The 21,737-nt window shown below is 42.2% G+C and overlaps 1 protein-coding gene across 2 annotated transcripts; it reads right to left on the bottom strand.

The window, feature by feature from the left end:
- Nucleotides 1–1,211: 1,211 nt before the first annotated feature.
- gtpbp3 (GTP binding protein 3, mitochondrial) lies at nucleotides 1,212–20,166 on the bottom strand. 2 transcript variants are annotated; one of them, XM_084909940.1, is made up of 11 exons: nucleotides 19,845–19,921; nucleotides 19,277–19,551; nucleotides 17,940–18,026; nucleotides 17,138–17,220; nucleotides 14,618–14,737; nucleotides 11,717–11,789; nucleotides 10,931–11,074; nucleotides 5,758–5,923; nucleotides 3,044–3,159; nucleotides 2,680–2,854; nucleotides 1,212–2,466 (listed from the first exon to the last, which is right to left on the bottom strand). In XM_084909940.1, the coding sequence occupies exons 1-11, from the start codon at nucleotides 19,913–19,915 to the stop codon at nucleotides 2,235–2,237; spliced, it is 1,542 nt and encodes a 513-aa protein (XP_084766066.1). In that variant the 5' UTR covers nucleotides 19,916–19,921; the 3' UTR covers nucleotides 1,212–2,234. The 2 variants fall into 2 exon arrangements, with proteins under 2 accessions (XP_084766066.1, XP_084766065.1); XM_084909939.1 differs by lacking the exon at nucleotides 10,931–11,074 and having other exon boundaries at nucleotides 1,222–2,466; nucleotides 19,845–20,166.
- Nucleotides 20,167–21,737: the final 1,571 nt, after the last annotated feature.

Here is a 21,737-nt window from a genome sequence, read left to right as displayed (position 1 = left end):
TCCGGGATGATCCGAGCTTTGTGACATGCCACACCTGCAGACGGGTACACTGTGGTCACGAAGGGACGGACGGTGCTCAGGCAGGCTGTGGTGTTTGGACAATGCTCATCTGATACTAAGGGGCACAAAGTGCGTTAAGACAATTTTGTGGATGTGGTCTGTAATAGTTCAGCAGCCCATTTAGCACCAACGATCACACCATGGTCAAAGTCACTTAAATCGCTTTTCTACACAAATCAATTTTATTTATACAGCCGTGCTTTATATTGTACAGTAGACCCTACAATCATATGACCCCCTATGAGCAAGCACTTTGGCGACAGTGGGAAGGAAAAACTCCATTTTAACAGGAAGAAACCTCCAGCAGAACCAGGCTCAGGGGGGGCGGGGCCATCTGCTGTGATTGGTTGGGGTGAGAGAAGGAAGACAGGACAAAGACATGCTGTGGAAGAGAGACAGAGGTTAATAACAAGCGTGATTCAGTGCAGAGAGGTCTGTTAACACATAGTGAGTGAAGAAGAAACACCCAGTGCATCATGGGAATCCCCAGCAGCCTACGTCTATTGCAGCATAACTAAGGGAGGATTCAGGGTCACCTGGTCCAGCCCTAACTATATGCTTTAGCAAAAAGGAAAGTTTTAAGCCTAATCTTGAAAGTAGAGATAGTGTCTGTCTCCTGAATCCAAACTGGAAGCTGGTTCCACAGAAGAGGGGCCTGAAAACTGAAGGCTCTGCCTCCCATTCTACTTTTAAATACTCTAGGAACAACAAGTAGGCCTGCAGAGCGAGAGCGAAGTGCTCTAATAGGGTGATATGGTACTACAAGGTCATTAAGATAAGATGGGGCCTGATTATTTAAGACCTTGTATGTGAGGAGCAGGATTTTGAATTCTGGATTTAACAGGAAGCCAAAACAGGAGAAATCTGCTCTCTCCTTCTAGTCCCTGTCAGGACTCTTGCTGCAGCATTTTGGATTAACTGAAGGCTTTTCAGGGAGTTTTTTGGACATCCTGATAATAATGAATTACAGTCGTCCAGCCTGGAAGTAATAAATGCATGAACTAGTTTTTCAGCGTCACTCTGAGACAGGATATTTCTAACTTTAGAGATGTTGCACAAATGGAAGAAAGCAGTCTTACATATTTGTTTAATATGTGCGTTGAAGGACATGTCCTGGTCAACAATAGCTCCAAGGTTCCTCACAGTGTTACTGGAGGCCAAGGTAATGCCATCCAGAGTAAGAATCTGCTTAGATACCATATTTCTAAGATTTTCAGGGCCGAGTACAATAACCTCAGTTTGATCTGAATTAAGAAGCAGAAAGTTAGCGGCCATCCAGGTCTTTATGTCTTTAAGACATTCCTGCAGTTTAACTCATTGGTGTGTGTTATATTTGTTTATTATGCAATATGTAGTAATATGTTTTGAAAGGCTGTAAAAATCCCTTGATGTTTAATAGCATGAGGGAAATGTAATTTTCTATAGGGAGGCTAATTTTGTACTGTTAACGAGTAGCTGATGGGTTTATATTATTATTATTATTAGTGACTCAAAGAGGGCACAGAGTATTTTTAGTTCACTGTTTTATCTTCAGCAAAAAAACAAGAACGTAGCTTCTGTGTATCTTTAAAGAGAATTTTTATTTGTTACAAAATTACACACAATCTCATTTATTTAAGGGTCCAAAGTAACGTAACACAGCAACATGTAACAAAGCGATACAATCATTCTGATTAGTATTAGTTCTTTTTTGGAAAATAAATAAATGTAATAAAGGTGCAAAGTAAAAAAAGTAAGTCATGTTCCTGCGGTACAAGTAAACATCCAAACTTTCAGTCCATGACCTTGCAGGTTATATTTGAAAGATCTGGGCTGTTGTGTTGCAGCCCAGGAGGCCAATCTTCAAAGGATTTCGACATCTATTTTCAAATTACGACTCAAGGCTTGCCAAACACTTGTTCGGTATATTGGGCCTTTGAGGCACCTGTCATCATGCTCAAACTATTTTGGCTGATAAAAAGCATCAACAGAAAACATTTTAGCGTCCTGGGAGCGCACGCGTTCAGCGGCCAAGAACACAGAGTTTTTTCTTTCAGCTGCGACTGTGTGTCGACGCCTGGCCCAGCGCCCAGCTGTGTCCTTTCAGTCCTGTTTTCTGACACCGTGAGACTGCAGGAATGCGATTTTCCTCTCAGAGCAGCCGGCGATCGCATATCTGTCAGTTTTTCACTCTTTTATTTTCCAATGCAGAAGTCTTTGAAGATGATGTCCAGGATCTCCTCTGCCCCGACCCGTCCAGTGATCCGGCCCAGGCTGGTGACAGCTAAACGGACACCTTCGGCTGCCAGAGCGAGGTCAGTGTCACGGTACCGCTGATACTGAGCCAGAGCCGCCGCACACCGCTGCAGGTGGGCCCTGTGGCGAGCCTGTGTCAGGGTGGGGGCACCGAACAGAGGGTCGCCACACCTACAGAGGAAGTTAATCAGCGAATGTAAAGAGCCTCTGGAGAAGAACTACAAAGATAAAGATGCACTGGGAAGACTGCCTTAACAAATAAACAGTTAAGACTGATCCCTGCCATCAGTTCAGTTTGTACAGCTATCTCACACATCCTGCAAGAGGACATTCAAATGAGACTTGGCCTTCGCACTGGGGCAACAAAACAAAACTCAAACTCACAGAGTCCTGACACTGCTGTGCAGCACTGTGAGGAAGTCCTTCAGTCCCTCGTTAGTCTGGCAGGAGATCAGACAGACAGCAGGGAGACCAGAGACACCCCTCAGCTCCGTGTCCAGCTTTTGTCTCTGCTTCTCAGGCAGCAGATCGGCCTTATTCAACACCAGGAGACACCTGTCTGCAGGACATGATGTGGTAAGTTAACTTGACTGATCCTCATTTGTCTCTGCCTGGGGTTCCCTCATGCACATGTTTAAGACTCTAACTAACTAACTGCAGACAGCTACAGGCACCAAGGCTTTCTGTGAAAGTCAAACGTCTTTAAAATGCAGTCGGTGCATCAGTAGACAAACGCATGGCACAGTACCTGTGTCAGGCAGCACACTCCTCAGGTGCTCCCGCAGGAACGCCGCCGCTCGGTCTACCTCAGAGGGGAGATGAGCAGAGTCCACGACCACCAGCGTCAGATCTGCCTGCTCCACCCTGCAGAAACAGAGCAGCCTCCACTTTAGTCACAAACCCACTGCTGACACTCGACCTGTAATGATGGCGTGGCAGGTATTTCTCATCACCGTGTGCGTTTCCATGGCTGAATGTGGTTCTGGTAACCACAACAAGGACAGTCGTGAGTATTTCAGACGTGGCTCCTGAAATGTGTTTATTCGAGGCAACTTTTCCACAACAGCGTGAAAATCGTAAGATGCAGTCAGGACACTTTATGGGCGATAGCTGAGGTCAAAATGAAGGTGAAGGGCGAAAGTAGTTGTAGACCAGGAGTACTGAGTAAAGGTGCAACTGTAAAATAATCTGGGGCCTCTTACTTCTTACTTTGACGATTTATGGTTCAGATCCCACCGATCTTTGACCATGACCTTCACATCTGTATCTTACACAGTACACTGACGAACAAACACCGGCACTCAAAACTGCTTTTGTGGTGGTTTTTGTGCTACAGGTGGTTCCTCTAGGATAAAGTATAGCTCCTTTTATGCTCTACAATCTATGGCAGTACTGTTGGGAAATACATCAAGCCCAAATACGTTTCCCACCACCTGTGCCCGCTCTTGGCTGTGCACCAAGATATCTCAGAGCAGAGACTGTTGTTCTGTTTCACAAACGAACTATAAGCTACAGCCCGGAAAAGCTGGCAGGGACATCCCATCACTCTAAATGGTATTCACGTGAAATACTGGTTCCTTGCATCCGTCTCACTGCGAGGTAGCAGCAGGAGTGGAGGCGGATGCTTGTACTTACCACGTCCTTCCTGTAGTGACCCAGGTCACGAGCCTTTCTCCTGCTCCCTGCAAAAGAAGTTTCCCACAGAACACAAACTGCCTGCCCTTCCTATAGAGCCACCAGGTCAGGCACATAACTTAAACAAGGAGTGAAGGGATGAGACTGCATTTGCACTGGAAATGGCATTCCTCTGGACACACCTGGATTTACACCAGCAGTGACAGCAAAGCTGATACTGTGCTCATTTTGGGAGTCGGGAGGTGACGAATAAGAAAAATACAGCGTAGTACTGTGAAGGCTGACACATGTATGAGGATCTGTATTCACTTTACTCTATACCAGTGAGTACAGCCTGCAAATATGAGGGTCCTTCTTTCACTGCAGGCCCCTTCATGTCCCACTGACTCACATACTAGCCACCCATCCATCCATCTATCCATCTGTTTATCCGTGCATCTGCACTTCATTCCATCCTTCCACCCATTCATCTGTCAGTCCGTCCCTCCATCTGTCCCTCCATCGGTCCCTCCACCCGTCCATCTGTCCTTCCATTCATCCATCTTAACTTCATATTCAGTTTAGGACAGCAGGGGGACTGAAGCCCACCTTTGCCCATCACAGGGCTCAGCTGTCTTTATGTGGTGCAGAAACATACACTGTTTATGTAAAGTTAATGTGAAAGCTTTAAGGTTTTAGCCCTTTCATTAGCTCGCACACTGAACTGACATTGAAACCTTGTTAGAATTTCAGCCTTGTTCTACATCAGCTACCTGAAGCCATCTGCCCGACTAGTTTACACAAGTTTGATCTGGTCTAATATATTTAAAAACCCACTGTAGTCTAAATAAGCCTACTTCCTGCCATCCTACCACCTCACCTCCCTACAGAGGCACAAATGAGTCATAAATAATACCGTTCAGGATGTGTCCTTCATTTTTGGTTTAAGTACGCTGTGGAGCAGCCTGTGCTTGAGACCTTGATAACCTTGATCTCTTCTATAATTTCAGGTTCGTTTCCAATATTTCTAAAACTAATATTAGGGAGAAAGTCTGTCTTTAAATCACACACACTCAGTGTGCAGATGTTTTATTAACACTTGGCACTAACGACTCGGCTTTAGCTTCCATTAATAACACTGTAGAGCCCAGTGCTATCTCGTTTGGCGGGCATGCACTGCAACCAGCTTTAAGTTATAATTGTCAAACAGAAGATTTTCTGTGGGCCTCACCTGCTTCCCCGGGGCTCCTACCACACCTCTACTCTTGGCCTGTTTCTTTATTCTCTGTGCCGTTTGTATATTTCCTCTGTTTGCTATTTATTCCTCATGTTTACTAGTTTACTATTCCTATGTGGACTCATGTGGAACTTCTAAATTTGTTTTAAAGCCTTCGCGGCTCCATCACGGCGGATACTGTTTTCTATTTTTGAGTCTGACTGCAGAGATGTATGCGTTGTCATGCTGAATGGCCTGATACTGTATGTTCATCTCTCCTACACACACGAAACTTCCCGACAGTACAACGAGGAAAGGGGACTCTTCATTACGCAACCTCCTGAGAGTGTTTGCACTGTGTATTTATAACTAGCATCAATATAAACTCTGGGGTAGGACAGACATTACAGAAATGACTTATTTCTTCCTTTCTTTGTTTCAGGGTCACTTCGCATTGGTCTGCAGGCCAATATGTTCTGTTAAATCATACATAATGCAGTACTTTGCAATAAATACTCGCTTGCATTCCTGTCCTGTGCAAGTATTCGAACATCAGTCTTCATTTCTTTCTATTAACACGAAAGCAAAACAATGCAACAGAAGTCCAACTTTAAAAGGTTTCCATGCGCTACCTTTCCCGAGCGCGGCGGACGCCCTCTCTCTCCACCAGGTCCGAGCTGTCTCTGAGGCCAGCTGTGTCACTCAGGAGGACGGGGAACCCACCGAGGTCCAGAGCCGTCTCCACCACATCTCTGGTGGTGCCAGCAATGGGAGACACAATGGCTGCAGGTCTCTGACCTGGAATACAAAATGTTTTTAAATGTTAATAAATAAACTTGCCTGTCACAAAAAAACAAGCATTGTCTGCATTTCTCAAAGTAATAATTTGGTCATTTCATCACCTGCAATACAGCAGATCATTTATAACCAGAGAAATCTCCTGGGTCTAATAACGCTGACATATCTGTGCTTCTGGGTGTGAGCTCGGGCCACCGGAGCACGAATCAGAGCAGGAAGGACTTTATCTGACATCTGTCAAATACACCGATCGCTCTGATACGAAGACATCCGAGCTTCAAGACCGGAGAGCTTACATTAAAAGGTTCGACATTCTGTCAGGAAACATGTCCTCATATTACAAAACACCAAATATATACATAATTAGAGCGAAGCGGAACATTTAAACTCTACAGAAACGTATCTAACAAATGTGAAAATATTACTTACATCTTAAATGTTTTTATTCTTTTAAGTGTTTATTCTACAGATTAGGGCTGCCACGATTAGTCGACTAGTCACGATTACGTCGACTATCAAAATCGTCGACGACTGATTTAATAGTCGACGCGTCGTTTGAAGCTTTGTAACAGGGGCGGAGCGTGGGGGGGGCTTACTGGGCTTAAGCCCGGGTTGTTTTGTCAGAAGCCCGGGGTCTTTTGGAGTGTAATTTTTTCATAGTTAGATGCCTGGCTGACAACTGTATAAAACAAAAAGTAGACACAATATTCGAAGCACATAGTGCACACTGTGGGAATTTACGACTGTGCGTGAATCCCCCCTGATATTGGTATGATCCGAGCTCAGGCACTAAGCGACTGAGCGAGAGGGCGGGGCAGCTGCTGCCTGCGAGTGCGCTGTTGGAGAAACGGAGAAAGCCATACTAAGGAGAGCTTAAGTTTGACCAGGTACCAAAGCAAATCATTCGTACCGTACAAATAATGTAAATATGACGGTGAATCACGAAAGATTGATATCAAACTGATCACTTGACCAATATTACGTTACTTGCTCTTCAAGTGAATCAACAAATGGCGAAATGAAAAGCCGAACAACAACAATGCTGTTTCTTTAGAGAGTCTCAGCTTACATGTGTGTTTATTTCATATTTTCAGTTGTTTCCCTCCACGACTAAATCGGTTTCAGTTATGTACTGAAATATAAGAATGGACATTAGAGGGTTCTTTCAAAGAAAAAACTCAGGTAAATGTTATTTTATATATTATGCTTTGTATGATGTTCAGTATATTTCTATGCAAAACAAGAGGGATTTCAGTACACAGCAGGATATTCACATTTGTAACCAGATATTTACACTTTAGGGAGAAAACAAAACATTTTTACTGTACAACATCAATTTAGAGTAAACTTTTGTTTTAGATAAATATTGAAATATATTTTGAATTAGTTAAATGTCAGAATAAAGAGAGACAGAGCTTCTATTTTTTATCACTTTCATCAAATTTAGGAGCACATATACACTAAGTTTATTGTTAATTAATAAGAAAACTCCAGATGATTCCATTCTGAGCTGAAGAAGCTTCTGATTGGTTAGTAGAGTCCATGTGAGTAAATTGGTGGCACAGCTGTGGATGCATATAAGGCAAAACACAGAGCCTGTTTCTTTGAAATGGGAAAATCAAGAGATGTCAACCAAAACACCAGGAAAAGAACTGTGGAGCTCCATAAGTGTGGCTCAGTTTTGAATACAATTTGGTGCCATTTGCAATTAAGAAATACAGATAGTTTCTCTCTTTACTCTTAAAGTTAACAAATATTTTTTTTATATTTATCAATCTAAAAAAAAATAAACATTTAGTCTGATTTGATGTTACAATTAAAAAAGTGTTTGTGTTTTGATCTGAAGAGTTTGTAAATATCTGTATATTTGATGATTGTCAGCACAAAGAGGGAGAGAGAGGAACAGAGAGGGAGATGGAGAATGAGGACAGCACAGAGATGGAACAAGAGCAGGTGAGACACACATGTTACTCAAATGGTTGTTTACAAAAAGTATCACCGTATCATAGGTCCTCATGTATCTTGTACCTAGTGTTTCTTTTTAGGTTTGCTATTTTTCAAATTCTACATTTATTAAGTTATGCAGGCTTGTTTGCACAACAAGGCTAAATAATTATATAAACTTTTCTCAATCTAAATAGTGGACTTTGGGTAGAATTAAAAAAACAAGTGTAGTGCAGGTATATGATGATTTTTAGTGCTACTATCATCTAGTTCTGATTCTGGTTCTGTCTTGGTTAAGTCCTCAGTAGTCCTGATTTTGAACTGTTGTAGTCCTGTTTTAATTCCGGATCAGTTCTGGGTCTGGTTGAATTGGGGTTTAGTCCCCGACTTTGCTCTGCCTTGCTGCTTAATTAAAAAACTAGTTTAAGGTGTCCTGCACATGTGATATATATTTTTCCCTATATGAAGTCATTCTTTTTTGAACAAAACTCAAAACAGAGCCTATTAATCTTTCAGTCATTTCTAACCCCCCCCCCCAAGAAAAAAAAAAAAAAAATCCCACATGCATACTACCCATGCATAAGCCCCGGGTGTTTCAAATGTCTGGCTCCACCTCTGCTTTGTAAGATCACAAAAGACGCAGGACTAAGTAGTAGGATTTAAGAGTGTAATAACGGACTGAAACAGAAGATGGCAGCACTGCATGTACAAGGATGCCAGCTGCCGTTAAACCCCAAAGAAGAAGAAGAAGCTGTGTCCCAGAATTCATAGCGCAGCCCAGCTCAGTTTCCAACAATGGCGGCAGCTAGTTAGTTTTAATATTACTGTTATTATTCTTTCTGGGTCACAAAATAAACGTTTAACATATTTTCAGGCGAGAATGTAGCTGTGTAAACCTCAAATATCTGCTCAGTTTATCAAGACACCACATATTTTCAAAAGCGCTCCGACGTTTTCGGAGATGTCTGTTACCCACTAGCTCGATAGCGAGCCGGGGGCAAGGCTCACTAGAGCCGTGAGAACACCGGACTCCCGGCAAATCGTTTTCAAACCCACCGCCGTCTTTCGCTACTCAGGTTAAACATGATATATGAGTCACTTAGATAACTTAAAAATGTTATTGTTTGGCTTTTTTCAGTATTTTATTTGTTCCTGAGTAAATCGGTTTGGCTGAGATTAAAGTTATAGTTTTTACACAGCTGAATAAACGTCAAGCAGACAGCTGATTATCAGAAGTGTGAGATGCTGGAGAATATACTCCAGTGTCCTGTTATATTTTAGATAGCAAGGAGTTTATTAAACTTCACCGAAACAATCTGCAAATTTCATTAAAATGTAATAAACTATCATCTTGTCTTTATTTTTAGTTAGCACAAACCTTAAACACTTCAAGCTGTAAGCTAATGATAGTTATATAAGAGCAGATGCTGCTGGTGCAATAAGCTGTACGTTTTACGTCCAATGGATGATGATCTGATTAGTCGACTAATCGCAAAAATAATCGGTGACTAGTCGACTATCAAAATAATCGTTTGTGGCAGCCCTACTACAGATTGACTCCACTGTCACCTGAAGCACCAGCACAAGCGTCAAACAGAGATAAAGGTTCCCGTCTTTCATACAAAAAACTGGGATGAAAAACAGAAGTTAAAAACTTTCACCTTTTGATTAGACGAAAGGTGAAAGTTTTGTCTAATCAAAAACTGGAACAAACTCTTTGACTTAAGCTGCAGCGTAAACGTGTGAAAGCTCTTCAGGTGCATTTGTTTCCATCCAGACTCCTTTCATTATTATTCTTTCACATTTAGTGAAGAATATGAAGGATTGAACTGAAGGAACTGGGCACCAACTCTTTTTCCAACCAAATATGAAACATGGTCACAATCTCCTCTTTGGTTCTGAATTAGGGCTGAGCATCGACATCTATGTATAAAAACAAAGCTGACACTTCATCAGAGCTGTAACTTTGTGTGACTGAGGATAAAACACAGGCCTGGCTTTTTATAGCAGATGACCTTAAAAATATTCTGCAGTAAATCAAAAACTGAAGAAAACCATGAATCAACATGTGAACATGTGTTACCTGATGCTGCTGAAGTGAAGCAAAGTTACAGAGGCAGAATTTTAAAAAGTTTACATTTCCTGAGGCTTTCTTGTTGGAGGCCGACAGCTCTGAACACAACGGCAGACAGAGAGAGAGAGCTGTGCAGGAAGTGAGACTTTTATCGTGGTGGAAACAAAACAGCCAAAGTCAGAGAGAATTGATGACGTGAAGTTTTTATCTTCTTTTGCTGCTTCAGCCAGTTTTGGTCAGAGTGACGAAACCTGCAGCTTCAGAATCTGTGAGACGTCGACTTTCAGCCCCGACGGCGTGTCCGTGTCCGTGCTGTCGGGTGAACGGTCCACACTCCGTGTTTACATCCTTGTGTGGATCCGTGTAGCTGCTCTCATTTGCTGTTTTAAATCGTTTTGTGAGCTTTAACCTGAGATTCTGGCGTTTCTGGTAAAATACATTTAATGAATCGATATCGCTTCATTCAAACTAAAAATGATTTGAATCAGGAAATCGATATTTAAACCCAGCCCAAGTCTGAATTATGGTTTTAAATATATTACCATGCTGATGTCACAGTGAAGCTGAACGTTGACTTCTGGATATAAAATGTAACCAAGTTGTCCACGTTTTCATTCACAAACATGTTCACTGTGGTCACAGTGACGTTGGGCTGTGATCGGCTCGTCTCTGACTCCACGTTGGTGTTTGCACCAAATGTGCTGCGATTCCCTAAAGTCGTTCCTGATGCTGCACTGGATGGATGAACCGGATCGATCCATCAGAAACTTTTGCACTTTTTCAAACAGATGCTAAAAACTTCTGATGAGAAGGAAAAACCAGGTTTCTTGTGCTTGATGGGACGCAGCACAGACTTCCTCTGACTTCTGAGATGACAGATATCTTTTTCCCTGATTCGCCATCAAAATATATATTAAAAATATTCTTTGTACATTATAATTTGATCCTTTGGCTGTATGTGAGGGTGTGTCCAACTCTGGCTCTCTTACAGAGTTTGTTAAGAAGGCTACTTTTTCCTGCATTAGTAGCTCCCGCGATCACCACCTGGACCCCGCTGCGAAGCCGCTCGCCCCGTCTCTTGTCCTTCAGGTGTTGCTCAATCTCCGCTTGCAGATCACATACTGACACGTCCACTACAAGGGGATCAGCACAGACACAGACACGGTGGCATTATAAAATACATTGCTGTCCTCTTTTTCCCTAAAACTCTTCGAACTCTTCGATGGACAAAGTACTTCACTCAAATTTTGGCCACTTTGAAGGTAAAAATGAACACAATGTCAGATAAATCTTTGCAGGTGGAAAAGCAAAGTATTTATACCACCTTTCCTATTTTTGAAAGTCTATTATTAAGTCTATTATTATTTTCCGCTCTGTGGCATGAGCCAACATTAGTCACCACCAAAACAAACACCCGTTCCCAGGCTTTGTGCTGAAATCTCAAAACATTTGAGACTTATGAAAGAATCTGGCAGTGCCAGACGACCGGCGACACTCGCAGGGGACGTCGCTCCCTCTCACGTCTGCTGAGAGGATAGGAAACCCAGTCGGGCCGCTGACGGCACTCTTCCTGGGAGTAGGCTTGTTTTTGAAATGCCTCAACTGTCCTTGTGGCCGTCCTCTCAACACATCCTAAGAAAATGACCCTCGGAAAAATTGCCACTTAGAGCTCATAACAGGAAGAGCAGTCGGACTCCTCTCTCCCTTTAACCCCTTTAAACCCCAAAGCATGACTGCCCTGTTGCTGTTTCGCAAAGGTCAAAGTGCACAGGTACCTCGGTTCAAGACCCCGTCCTCAATGAGCTCATCCTCGCTGAAGTCTATGAAGGCCTCGACGTGGGCCAAACACTGTGAAGACACAGGGAGCGGAGGGGTGAAATCAGGGAGCTAAAGCTCAGCTCTTTCAATGACTTAAGCATAACATTTCTGGAGGAGTCTTAAAGAAATGAAGCCACTTTTTCTATTTTTACTGCAAAGCTTATTTACATGAAATGTGACACCAGGCCAGAAAAATACACGACAGAGAGCCGGAGACTCGTGAACAGCAGGTCGCGGTGCCTGCAGTGATGCAGTGATGTCATTCAGAAAGAGCAGAAACAAGCCTGTAAGTCACTGATATCACTCAATGTTTTTACTCTAAGTTCAGTTTCAAGGTAAAAGCAAGAAGAGGCTTTCTCCTTTTGAGCCGTCCAGTTATTTACGTCACTTATCTGCAGATATGAACATAAATCCCTTTTGTTGAGTCTTTCTGTAGGTTTGCTTCACTGCCAGATTTAAGCTCAGGAATAGCTCTGTATAGAGAAAAGCTTCAGCATTTCCACCGAGATCAGTATCTTGACTGACACTGTGGAACATAAACACAATAGCGGTATAGCTCCAGAAAAACAGGAAGCATCAGATTCCCATAGCTGAATCAATTTATAAATGTGGGAAACCTATGGTTAAAAAAGCTGCATTGTTTAGTGTCAAATGCAGGTTTGACCTCCACCAACATGAACATATAGGATACTTTTTTATTCGCAATCTTCTCAGAAATGCGGGTCCAAAATAAAGCCGTGTTTTAAAAGCTTCTGGGAACCGTGCTCAGCAGCTGCCAACAAGCAAATTAAGAAGGTTTTCTCAGGGGAGAACACCTGGACCGGTTGGTCAGGTCTGGTGCCAAAGTATTGAAAGACCAACGTTTTATGCTTTTCAAAACAGGTCAGAGTACAAAAGGGCTTGGCCCACATCCAGCGAGTTCAAGTGTTCATCCGCGGTCAGCGACCTTCTCCTGTGAGCTGCCTCCGCAAAACGCCAACAAAAACCACGATCAGGTCAGGATTACACAAACGCACAGCAACACACGGCATCACGTCAGCGTCCTTTAACTTTGGGCTCGACTCACAATGACTTCTTTATCATTTTGGACTGCATGCATCAACTCAACCACAAATGAACAACGTTGCTTTTTAAATCTTTAGAAATAATAAGGCAAAATAAGGCACCGAGCTACAGTATCGGAGCAAAAACGGTCTCCAACCTGAGATTTAAATTTGCGTTCATTTCTCCCAACCTGACCTACACCTACTGATTTATGACGCACACAGGATACTTCACACAGATAAGAAGAACAATACCGCTGCACGTACTGTATCATGCTTTTATTCGACCGTGGTCATTTTCAGATAAATGTTAGCCATGCTTCAGATAGTTCATCTTTCAGACGTTCAGTAAACACCGCAGCAGGTTTTAACCACTTTTCTAAAACGACAGTTGTCAGAAACAGATGTGCCGCTTGGTCTGCTTACTAATATCACACTTTTCCTCAGGAAATAAAAATGTTAACACAGGTCTGATGCCACGAATGCTAAAAATTACAGGTTTTTTTTATTTTTCTCTGGAAAGCGAATCACACCACTGATCCGAGGAAACGCTGCCGTTACTCACTCGACCGCTGCTGACTCTCCCGTCTGAGCATTTTATCCGTATCTGTGAGAAATGTTCAATCATTTAAAAAAGTTATTAAGACTTTAGAAAACCTTCTGTTTAACTGTTACGCTGGTTGATTGGATTCATATGATTTTCTTTTAATTCCATGTCTGCGAGGTCAAACTAAACTGACTTTAATATTTTAAAAGTACTTTGTGTACATGTGCCCTAGAAAGACTATCACTTTGAATCCAAGCATTGAACAGAAACGCACGGACTGCAGCAACTTGAAAACAGGAAGCCTCAGACTCCCATAGGTTGCTGCATCAACACTGCAGTCTTGGAGGTACAAAAATGCATTGTGTTGGTACGAAGCAAGTGAATCCCGACCTACAGCACAGTCCGGACAGGTTCTTTCCTGAGTTTCTTCTGGGAAAACTCCAGAAGTTCCCCTCGTTTCAGGTGCCAAGCTAACTCGGAATGAGGTAAAACAGATGCTTTCTGTTTGTGCAGAGACGCGAGGAGAGACCGGGTGTCAAAGCTGCTGCGTCCAGTCCAGCTGAAGACCGGAGCAAGTTTAGGATTTTCTTGTAGACGGCAGAATTCATGGTTTCAGCTCCCGACCATCACACGACCACCACCAGGTTTGACTGAATCGCTGCGTCAGTTTTTCAATTCAATGCAATTCAGCTTTATTTATACAGTCGCCTCAACGTGCTTTATATTGTAAGGTAGACCCTACAATAATACATACAGAGGAAAACCCAACAACATCAGAGCAAGCACTCTGTCGACAGTGGGAAGGAAAAACTCCATTTTAACAGGAAGAAACCTCCAGCAGAACCAGGCTCAGGGAGGGGCGGGGCCATCTGCTGTGACCGGCTGGGGCGACGTGGATGACCTCAAATACTCCAAAAAGTCCAGCTTTTGATTCATCAGGATATGTCCTCAATTCATTTTCCCATATGAGCCCTGCAGCTCTCTAGATGTTCTTCCTCCTGCATGAGTCGTCGATGTGAGTAATTTTGGTCACTCCTGGGTTGTTCCCCGCAGCTGAAAGACGATGCTCTGTGACTCTTTCCAAACTGACTTTGTTTCTCAGCAGTTTCTTTTTCAGATCTTTTATACTACTTCATTTTCTCTCGATTCAGCAGGTCCGGCAGGTGTAAATGAATTAAATATGTATGTGTGACACAGAAATAACTAAAACATCATGAAAATGGGCAAATACTTCTTCAAACCAGCTGCTTTTCTACCAGACGACGTACCCGTTTCAGTCTGTCGCTCCAGTCCTGATACAGGCGTCCCAGTTCGCCTGACATCTGTCTAAGAGCCTGCCTCCTCTGGGCCTCTGTCTCTGCGTGGATCAGATCCCCAAGCCCCTCCACCTATGAATCACACACCATATGTTACATATATCCTTATACTGGAATGTTTAATATGTACACATCCTTTCTGTCTCCTGTAATAATAAACGTTTCTCCCAAAAAGTTTAAAATAAAGTGAAAAATTCAATAATTTCCAAATCATATTTAAACACAAAATATCAAATGTTAAAAGTTAGAAATGTCATTGTTAGTATTTTTTAACATAACACAACATAACTAATAATTTTTTGGATTTGATGAAGCCGACATCTTTCACAAAAAAGAAGCAGAGACGTGGAAATGTTTGCCGTGTGTGTTTATCAGATCTATAACACACATGATAACACACGGTGAGTATTAGGGCTGCCACGATTAGTCGACTAGTCACGATTACGTCGACTATCAAAATCGTCGACGACTAATTTAATAGTCGACGCGTCGTTTGAAGCTTTGTAAGATCACAAAAGACGCAGGAATAAGTAGTAGGATTTAAGAGTGCAATAACGGACTGAAACAGAAGATGGCAGCACTGCATGTACAAGGATGCCAGCTGCCGTTAAACCCCGAAGAAGAAGAAGCTGTGTCCCAGAATTCATAGCGCAGCCCAGCTCAGTTTCCAACAATGGCGGCAGCTAGTTAGTTTTAATATTACTCTTATTATTCTTTCTGGGTCACAAAATAAACGTTTAACATATTTTCAGGCGAGAATGTAGCTGTGTAAACCTCAAATATCTGCTCAGTTTATCAAGACACCACATATTTTCAAAAGCGCTCCGACGTTTTCGGAGACGTCTGTTAGCCACTAGCTCGATAGCTAGCCGGGGGCAAGGCTCACTAGAGCCCGTGAGAACCCTGGACTCCGGGCAAATCGTTTTCAAACCCACGCTGTCTTTCGCTACTCAGGTTAAACATGATATATAAGTCACTTAGATAACTTAAAAATGTTATTGTTTGGCTTTTTTTAGTATTTTATTTATTCCTGAGTAAATCAGTTTGGCTGAGATTAAAGTTATAGTTTTTACACAGCTGAATAAACATCAAGCAGACAGCTGATTATCAGAAGTGTGAGATGCTGGAGAATTTACTCCGGTGTCCTGTTATATTTTAGATAGCAAGGAGTTTATTAAACTCAACCGAAACAATCTGCAAATTTCATTAAAATTTAATAAACTATCATCTTGTCTTTATTTTTAGTTAGCACAGACCTGAAACACTTCAAGCTGTAAGCTAATGATAGTTATATAAGAGCAGATGCTGCTGGTGCAATAAGCTGTCCGTTTTATGTCCAATGGATGATGATCTGATTAGTCGACTAATCGAAAAAATAATTGGTGACTAGTCGACTATCAAAATAATCGTTTGTGGCAGCCCTAGTGAGTATACATGATAACACACGGTGAGCATAAGAGGAAATGAGCAGACGCACTGCAGGAGTTTTAGGGTATAAAATACTGGGAACACCCAGCGCTTCCCTTCAGCCTCCCAGCAGACATCCCTGTGCTAGCAACAGTTTCACAATCCTACATTGACCTGTTTTCAAGTTATCACAGTCACTGGATTTTCAGGAAACTTGCCCTCTGACCTTTGACCTTTTGGTCGAAGACACTGAACTCGTCTGACCTCCCCGCCCCCCCCCCACTCAGCCCTTTATGGCTGAGGCGTATATAAATATATGTAATGCAGCCCATTGAATACGCAGGTGTGGGTCTTCAGGCCTGTTCAGCACCCAGAGTCTGGCTGCTGGGATACGTGCAGAACCCATTTTGGCGCCCACGATTTCCAAAAAACATATCTGCAAACTTTAACGTGTCCCATCATCTTTTCCAACACCAATTTTAAAATGAATTGTGTTCACTGACAACAGTTTTCAGAAGTGGTGCGGGCTGTTTCATCAAGTGTTTTTCCCTTATTATGTCCATTAGGTGTTATCTACAGGAAAGTGCATCCTGCTGCTGTTTAGAGAGGGATGTCGCTGCCACAGCTTAGACACCGATGCCAAATTCATTTCAGCACCAATAAAACTCATCTTATCTGAAAGTCCTGCGAGCGTTTGGCTCATCTGCTATTTTACTTTTCCTCTCAAAACAGTCCATTAAAAACTTTATTAAATTGTTCATTCGTGTTATTCATATCCAATGTCCTGTGTGAGGTTAATATATTGGTTTTTACGCTTCACAGAAAATCCAAACAGACTTTTATTAATGCTTCAGGCTGTATATTAAAAAAACATCTACAGAGGCCCAGTTGTTGCATTAATGTGGGAATATCAGACAACTCAATGAAATAAAATTGCCAAAGGGCAAAATATGCAAAAGGAGAAGTTGTCCCTGTTTACATTTCATGCATATGAAATCCCCGAACGGGCCGCTATAATAACTCTAGATGCACAACAATGTGTTTTACACATTCCTCTCCACTCGCCTCCGTTAAACCGAGTTTCCCTGCTTGAAAAGCTCTCCGCGTGAACTCCCCCGCTTCGGCCGGCCTCAAGCCAGGCACACTTCCTGAAAAACACACGTAAACACAAATATGAAGAAATGTATGAGACGTGTGTGCACACAATGCACACACTGAGGACAAAACATAAGGTCAATGACTCACGCAGAGAGCAAAAACAGGCACAACTACAGGTTAAGTAGGTTCATTGTTTTCTCAGACACTTTGCAAATCTCATCAGGAGAGACAATAGTGAGTGCAAAACCAAACGTGGCTCACCGTCTCCTGATTAGAGACATTTTACCCGACTGATCTCACCCACACGCTCGGTGTTTTTGGTTTCCAAATGAAGGCAACGATTTTATCTGAACGAACCTTGAAAACAAAGGTAATGTAATATTAAATATTCCTCCCTGCTTAGAAAAAAAACCCTTACAGAACATAAACTCTCTGCTTTATACAATGCTGCCCCCTGGGAGGTCAACAGGAGAACTGCAGTAAAAACATCAAGCACAGGAAGACTGTCACGCTTGTCACAGCGCATATTAAAAGTATCTCCGACGCGGCGACGCATGCGTCAGTTCTCTGTTTTAAGTCGCAGTGATGGATGGCCGCCTGACTCCAACAGATATCGTACTTACGGAGGCTTAGAGCTCAGGAAGCTACAAAGACTCAAACTTCAAAACGCTCTTCAAAGGGACGGCTGCATCTCAAGTCTGGATATGTTTGCTTGTCACATTGAATTATATCAAGTTTTTAAAACATTATACTGAGAATCACATCTTACCAAGAGCCTGTAAGACAGCAGTAATGACAGCGGGACCTCCGTGGATATGGAACTCCACGCTATCTTCTCCGGAGAAACTACGAGGAGCTGATGAAACAAACAAAGGGATAACAACACTCTGTGCGTCCTTTAGTTATTTAAATATGCAAAGAGAACTGAAGTGAATAACAGGCAGGACGTGAGATGCTGGAAAGATTTATTACTTGTTTTGGATAAAACACAGCAGCTATGGTTGTGGGTTAGTGAGAAATGACGTGGTTTTACCAAACTCTGTCATGTTGTTTAGAGAATGTGTCCCACCGTTAAAGCAGCCACCGCTCTATTTCCACCGTTTAGCCTCTACACGCTATTTCCAAACAATGCAGTGAAAAACCTTATTTCACGAGTGGAAAACATTTGAGGCGGATGCTCCACTTCTCAGGCGTAGACCTTCCACCAAAGTCAGTCCAAGCTCAGGTCGTGTTCAGAGAAATGGGGGAAAAAACTAAACAAAGAACTACGTCTCAGAGTCAGTTAGCATGTTTGGTTTGCATGGCTGCATCTGCCAAACACAAGCCTTCTGCAACAATGTACTTTAGGCAGATGAGACCAAAGTGGAGAAACAGCATCTTAGCACAAATACTTCAGCACAGTGATGGAGTGATGAAGGTTTGGGCTTGTTTCACAGCCTTGTGGCTTAATAAATAGCCACAAACATCAGTGAACTGAAGCACATTTGAAAAGAAGAGTGAGCCTACAATCCTCCACAACAATACTTCAAGCTATTGCTGCTAAATGGGTTCTACTAGTTCCTGAATCATGGAGTGTAGTTAGTTTTTCACACACTGCTTCTGTATTTTGGCTTAGCATCCCAACCCCACCCACCCTCTCCTCTTGTTGGTACCCAGGACTTAGAAGAAACTGCTGATCCTCTTTGAGGCCTTTCCCAAACCGCAGCATCAATCAAGATCTTTGCTCGCTCCATCCATCATCCTGTTTCAATAAGCACTGTTTAATCAGAACTAAGGTGTGGTCCCTGCCTGAGGAATAATGACACTGTGTAATACATCATAAGGCATTATTCATCTCAGGTTGTATTTACCTACTTTTATTCCCTGGCAAACACTACATCATTTTTATATTGTGTGCTGATATGTAAAACAATAACACTGGCTGAGGGAATACTTCCTTTTTATCATAATTAAGTACGAGTCTGTCTACATATCTGGGACATGCTGATAAGCCTTTGGACATGGGTGTAACTTATGTGCTTCTAAACAAAAACATATCCACATTCTCATATTCTCAGACAAAAAAAAGAGAAGAACAAAATGTAAGAACGGTCCAGCGGAACTGACCTGGAAACCACAGGACGAGCCCACGGTCCAGCACTTCTGTGGAGCGGGGGTCTGTGATGCTGCGTAACAGGGCGGTGCGTGGAGGGGGCAGACGCTGCGTGAACCCAGCCATACACCTCAGGGCTGTAGCTGAGGCGGGACCGCTGACACGTACCACTGCCACCCCGCACCTGCCGTGCCCGGACGACAGCGCAAAGATGGTGTCAGCATCAGCCAGTGCAGCTGGGGCTCCATCACAGGTAGAGGAGAGGAGCCTGTAGGGTGGAGCTCCACGGCTGGAAATAAGAAAATGACTGATTCATACTATAACATATTCTACATCTTGTTTTCAGTTATTATACCTCTATTATATGATTTAAACTCAAAATCAAAGTTATAAATGAGCACTTAAATAAACAACACTGCAAGTTAAGTCAGTGTAACAACAAGCATTAAACTTGAGTGGGTGAATAATGAAAAGTGCCCAAAGAAATCGAACTATATTTTAACAGCACTATTTTGCTTCTGTGAATGCAGCCATAAAAATAAAGACATGAATTTGACATAGAGGCCGGGAAACAGAACAAACCTCATCCTGACTGTGTGCACAGCAGCTCTCCATATCCCACCACACACGGGCCGCAGCGGCAGCATGATCATGAGACACCAAACGTTTCATTTATTTGCTGCTTCTCCTACAGACCGACACCCAACACATTATTTCCACTTTGCTTCTTTTCAGTTAACGTCGGAGTGTCTGTGAAGCTAATGTTAGCTGCCAAATCCGGACATTGATTCTTTTGCGTCTTATCTTATGTTATATTAAAGTATAATTTACACACTCATCCCACTCGTGACTTTTCCTTCCCATCTTTCGGTCACATTTCAGTAGCTCCTCCCACCCTTGATTTCGATTGGTTAGCGTTTCTCACAACGACAGCAGATTAAGCACTCCCGTTTGTTCGACGCTTGTCAATCTACCTTAAGCCACGCCCATCGTACGCTGAAAATTCGGTCCGTGTGACTATTTCAAATATGATCGGTTCCGGGATCAAAGGTCTGATTTTCAGCCTTTTTTGTTGTTTTATATCACGTTAAACAAATACATCCATTTAAACATTAAAATATAAAATGTTGATTATTTTGTGGAAGGAATCTGTTTGACAGTAATCTTTTGTCCCCCCACAAAAGTAGCGTTGCATGAAATAAAGCATGAAAATAACTCTTCTTGTCTTGTTTAACTTGAAATTGTGTTGTGATATTTACAAACCTTCCTCTAATATGAAGGGATTTTATGTCTCCCAAAGACAAGAACCAACAGACTTAAAAACTCCTTTGTCCCACACGCCATCAGACTGTTTAACTCCTCTCTGGAGGGGAGAGGGAGGGGAGACAGGAGGACAAAGGAGGGGGGAACAACTAAGCTGTAGTGCCTCTTCACTTCACTGTGCAATACCTTTTGTGCAATACTTTTTGTTAATAGTCAACGGTGCAATAGACTCCATACTTGAAATGTGCAATTCACTTGTATTTTTATTTTTATTTTATTCCTATTTATTCTATTTATCCCCTTGTATATTTTATCTATATATGTCTTTGTATTTATATATGTGTGTATATATATATATAATATTCTGTAACTCTGTAACTTCTGTCGGTGCTGTGCTTTTTTGGAAACCGAATTTCCCAGAGGAACCCACCCGAGGGATTAATAAAGTTTTATCTTATCTTATCTTAAAAAGGTTCATTAACACTGTCATTGGTGTACATCGATCATTGCTGCAAATTCCAATGTTTTACTTTTTGTGTATGTAGCTAATATCGTTCTTATATTATCCTTCTATAAACATTTCACTTTTTATCACTACTGTTTTTTTTTAAACTTATGTTTACATGAACTCAAATGATTAACTCAGTGATGCACCTGCTGTCAAAGGATCTACTGTTTGTGCGATGTACGTGCCAACATGTCTGTCACCTTTGTTTTGTGGTTAGTATATGGAAAAAAGGAGGATGTAAAATTCAGTTCAGGACAGACCACAGTTTGTTTTACTGCCAATTTACTTACCAAATCATCAAAGACTGGGGGAAACACCTCTGGCACATTATGCAGAATGCACATGTTAATCATGAAACTAATCAGCAGTCAAGTTTTGCTTTTTTCAGCACAAGGTGGAAGGTATTCCTTAGTGTGTGAGAATCAACAGCAGTGCAAACAGGGTTATTCTTACAGCACTACTATTTTTAATTTATTTCAAATGATAAGTTTTACAGTATTTGTTTAGATTGTGTTCTGTCTATTAAAACTAACAGTGCTTTGATCTGTGGTTCTTCATAGTCTACATAAATGCGTGCATGTAACAGAATATAAACAGAGACTGTGTGCATCAGTGTGTGTGTGTGTGCATCAGTGTGTGTGTGTGTGTGTGCCCCACTGCAGCGTCTTGCAGCTGTCATCCCAGAGAGTGGTGAGTAAGCAGAA

This window comes from Perissodus microlepis, chromosome 17 (genome assembly GCF_051167445.1).
Source record: "Perissodus microlepis isolate ML-2025 ecotype Zambia chromosome 17, ASM5116744v1, whole genome shotgun sequence".
NCBI lineage: Eukaryota > Metazoa > Chordata > Actinopteri > Cichliformes > Cichlidae > Perissodus > Perissodus microlepis.
Note: the sequence above shows the minus strand (reverse complement) of the source record. Positions and strands in the feature narration are given on the sequence as shown.

Bases quoted from the DNA above. Each gene is read 5' to 3' on its own strand.
- gtpbp3 (XM_084909940.1), bottom strand. From the start codon at position 19,915: ATGATCATGCTGCCGCTGCGGCCCGTGTGTGGTGGGATATGGAGAGCT. The intron at 11,075-11,716 runs GTACCTGTGCAC...ATCCCCTTGTAG, and splicing joins GGACGGGGTCTTGAACCGAG to TGGACGTGTCAGTATGTGAT. The intron at 2,855-3,043 runs GTACTGTGCCAT...CATGTCCTGCAG, and splicing joins GAGTGTGCTGCCTGACACAG to ACAGGTGTCTCCTGGTGTTG.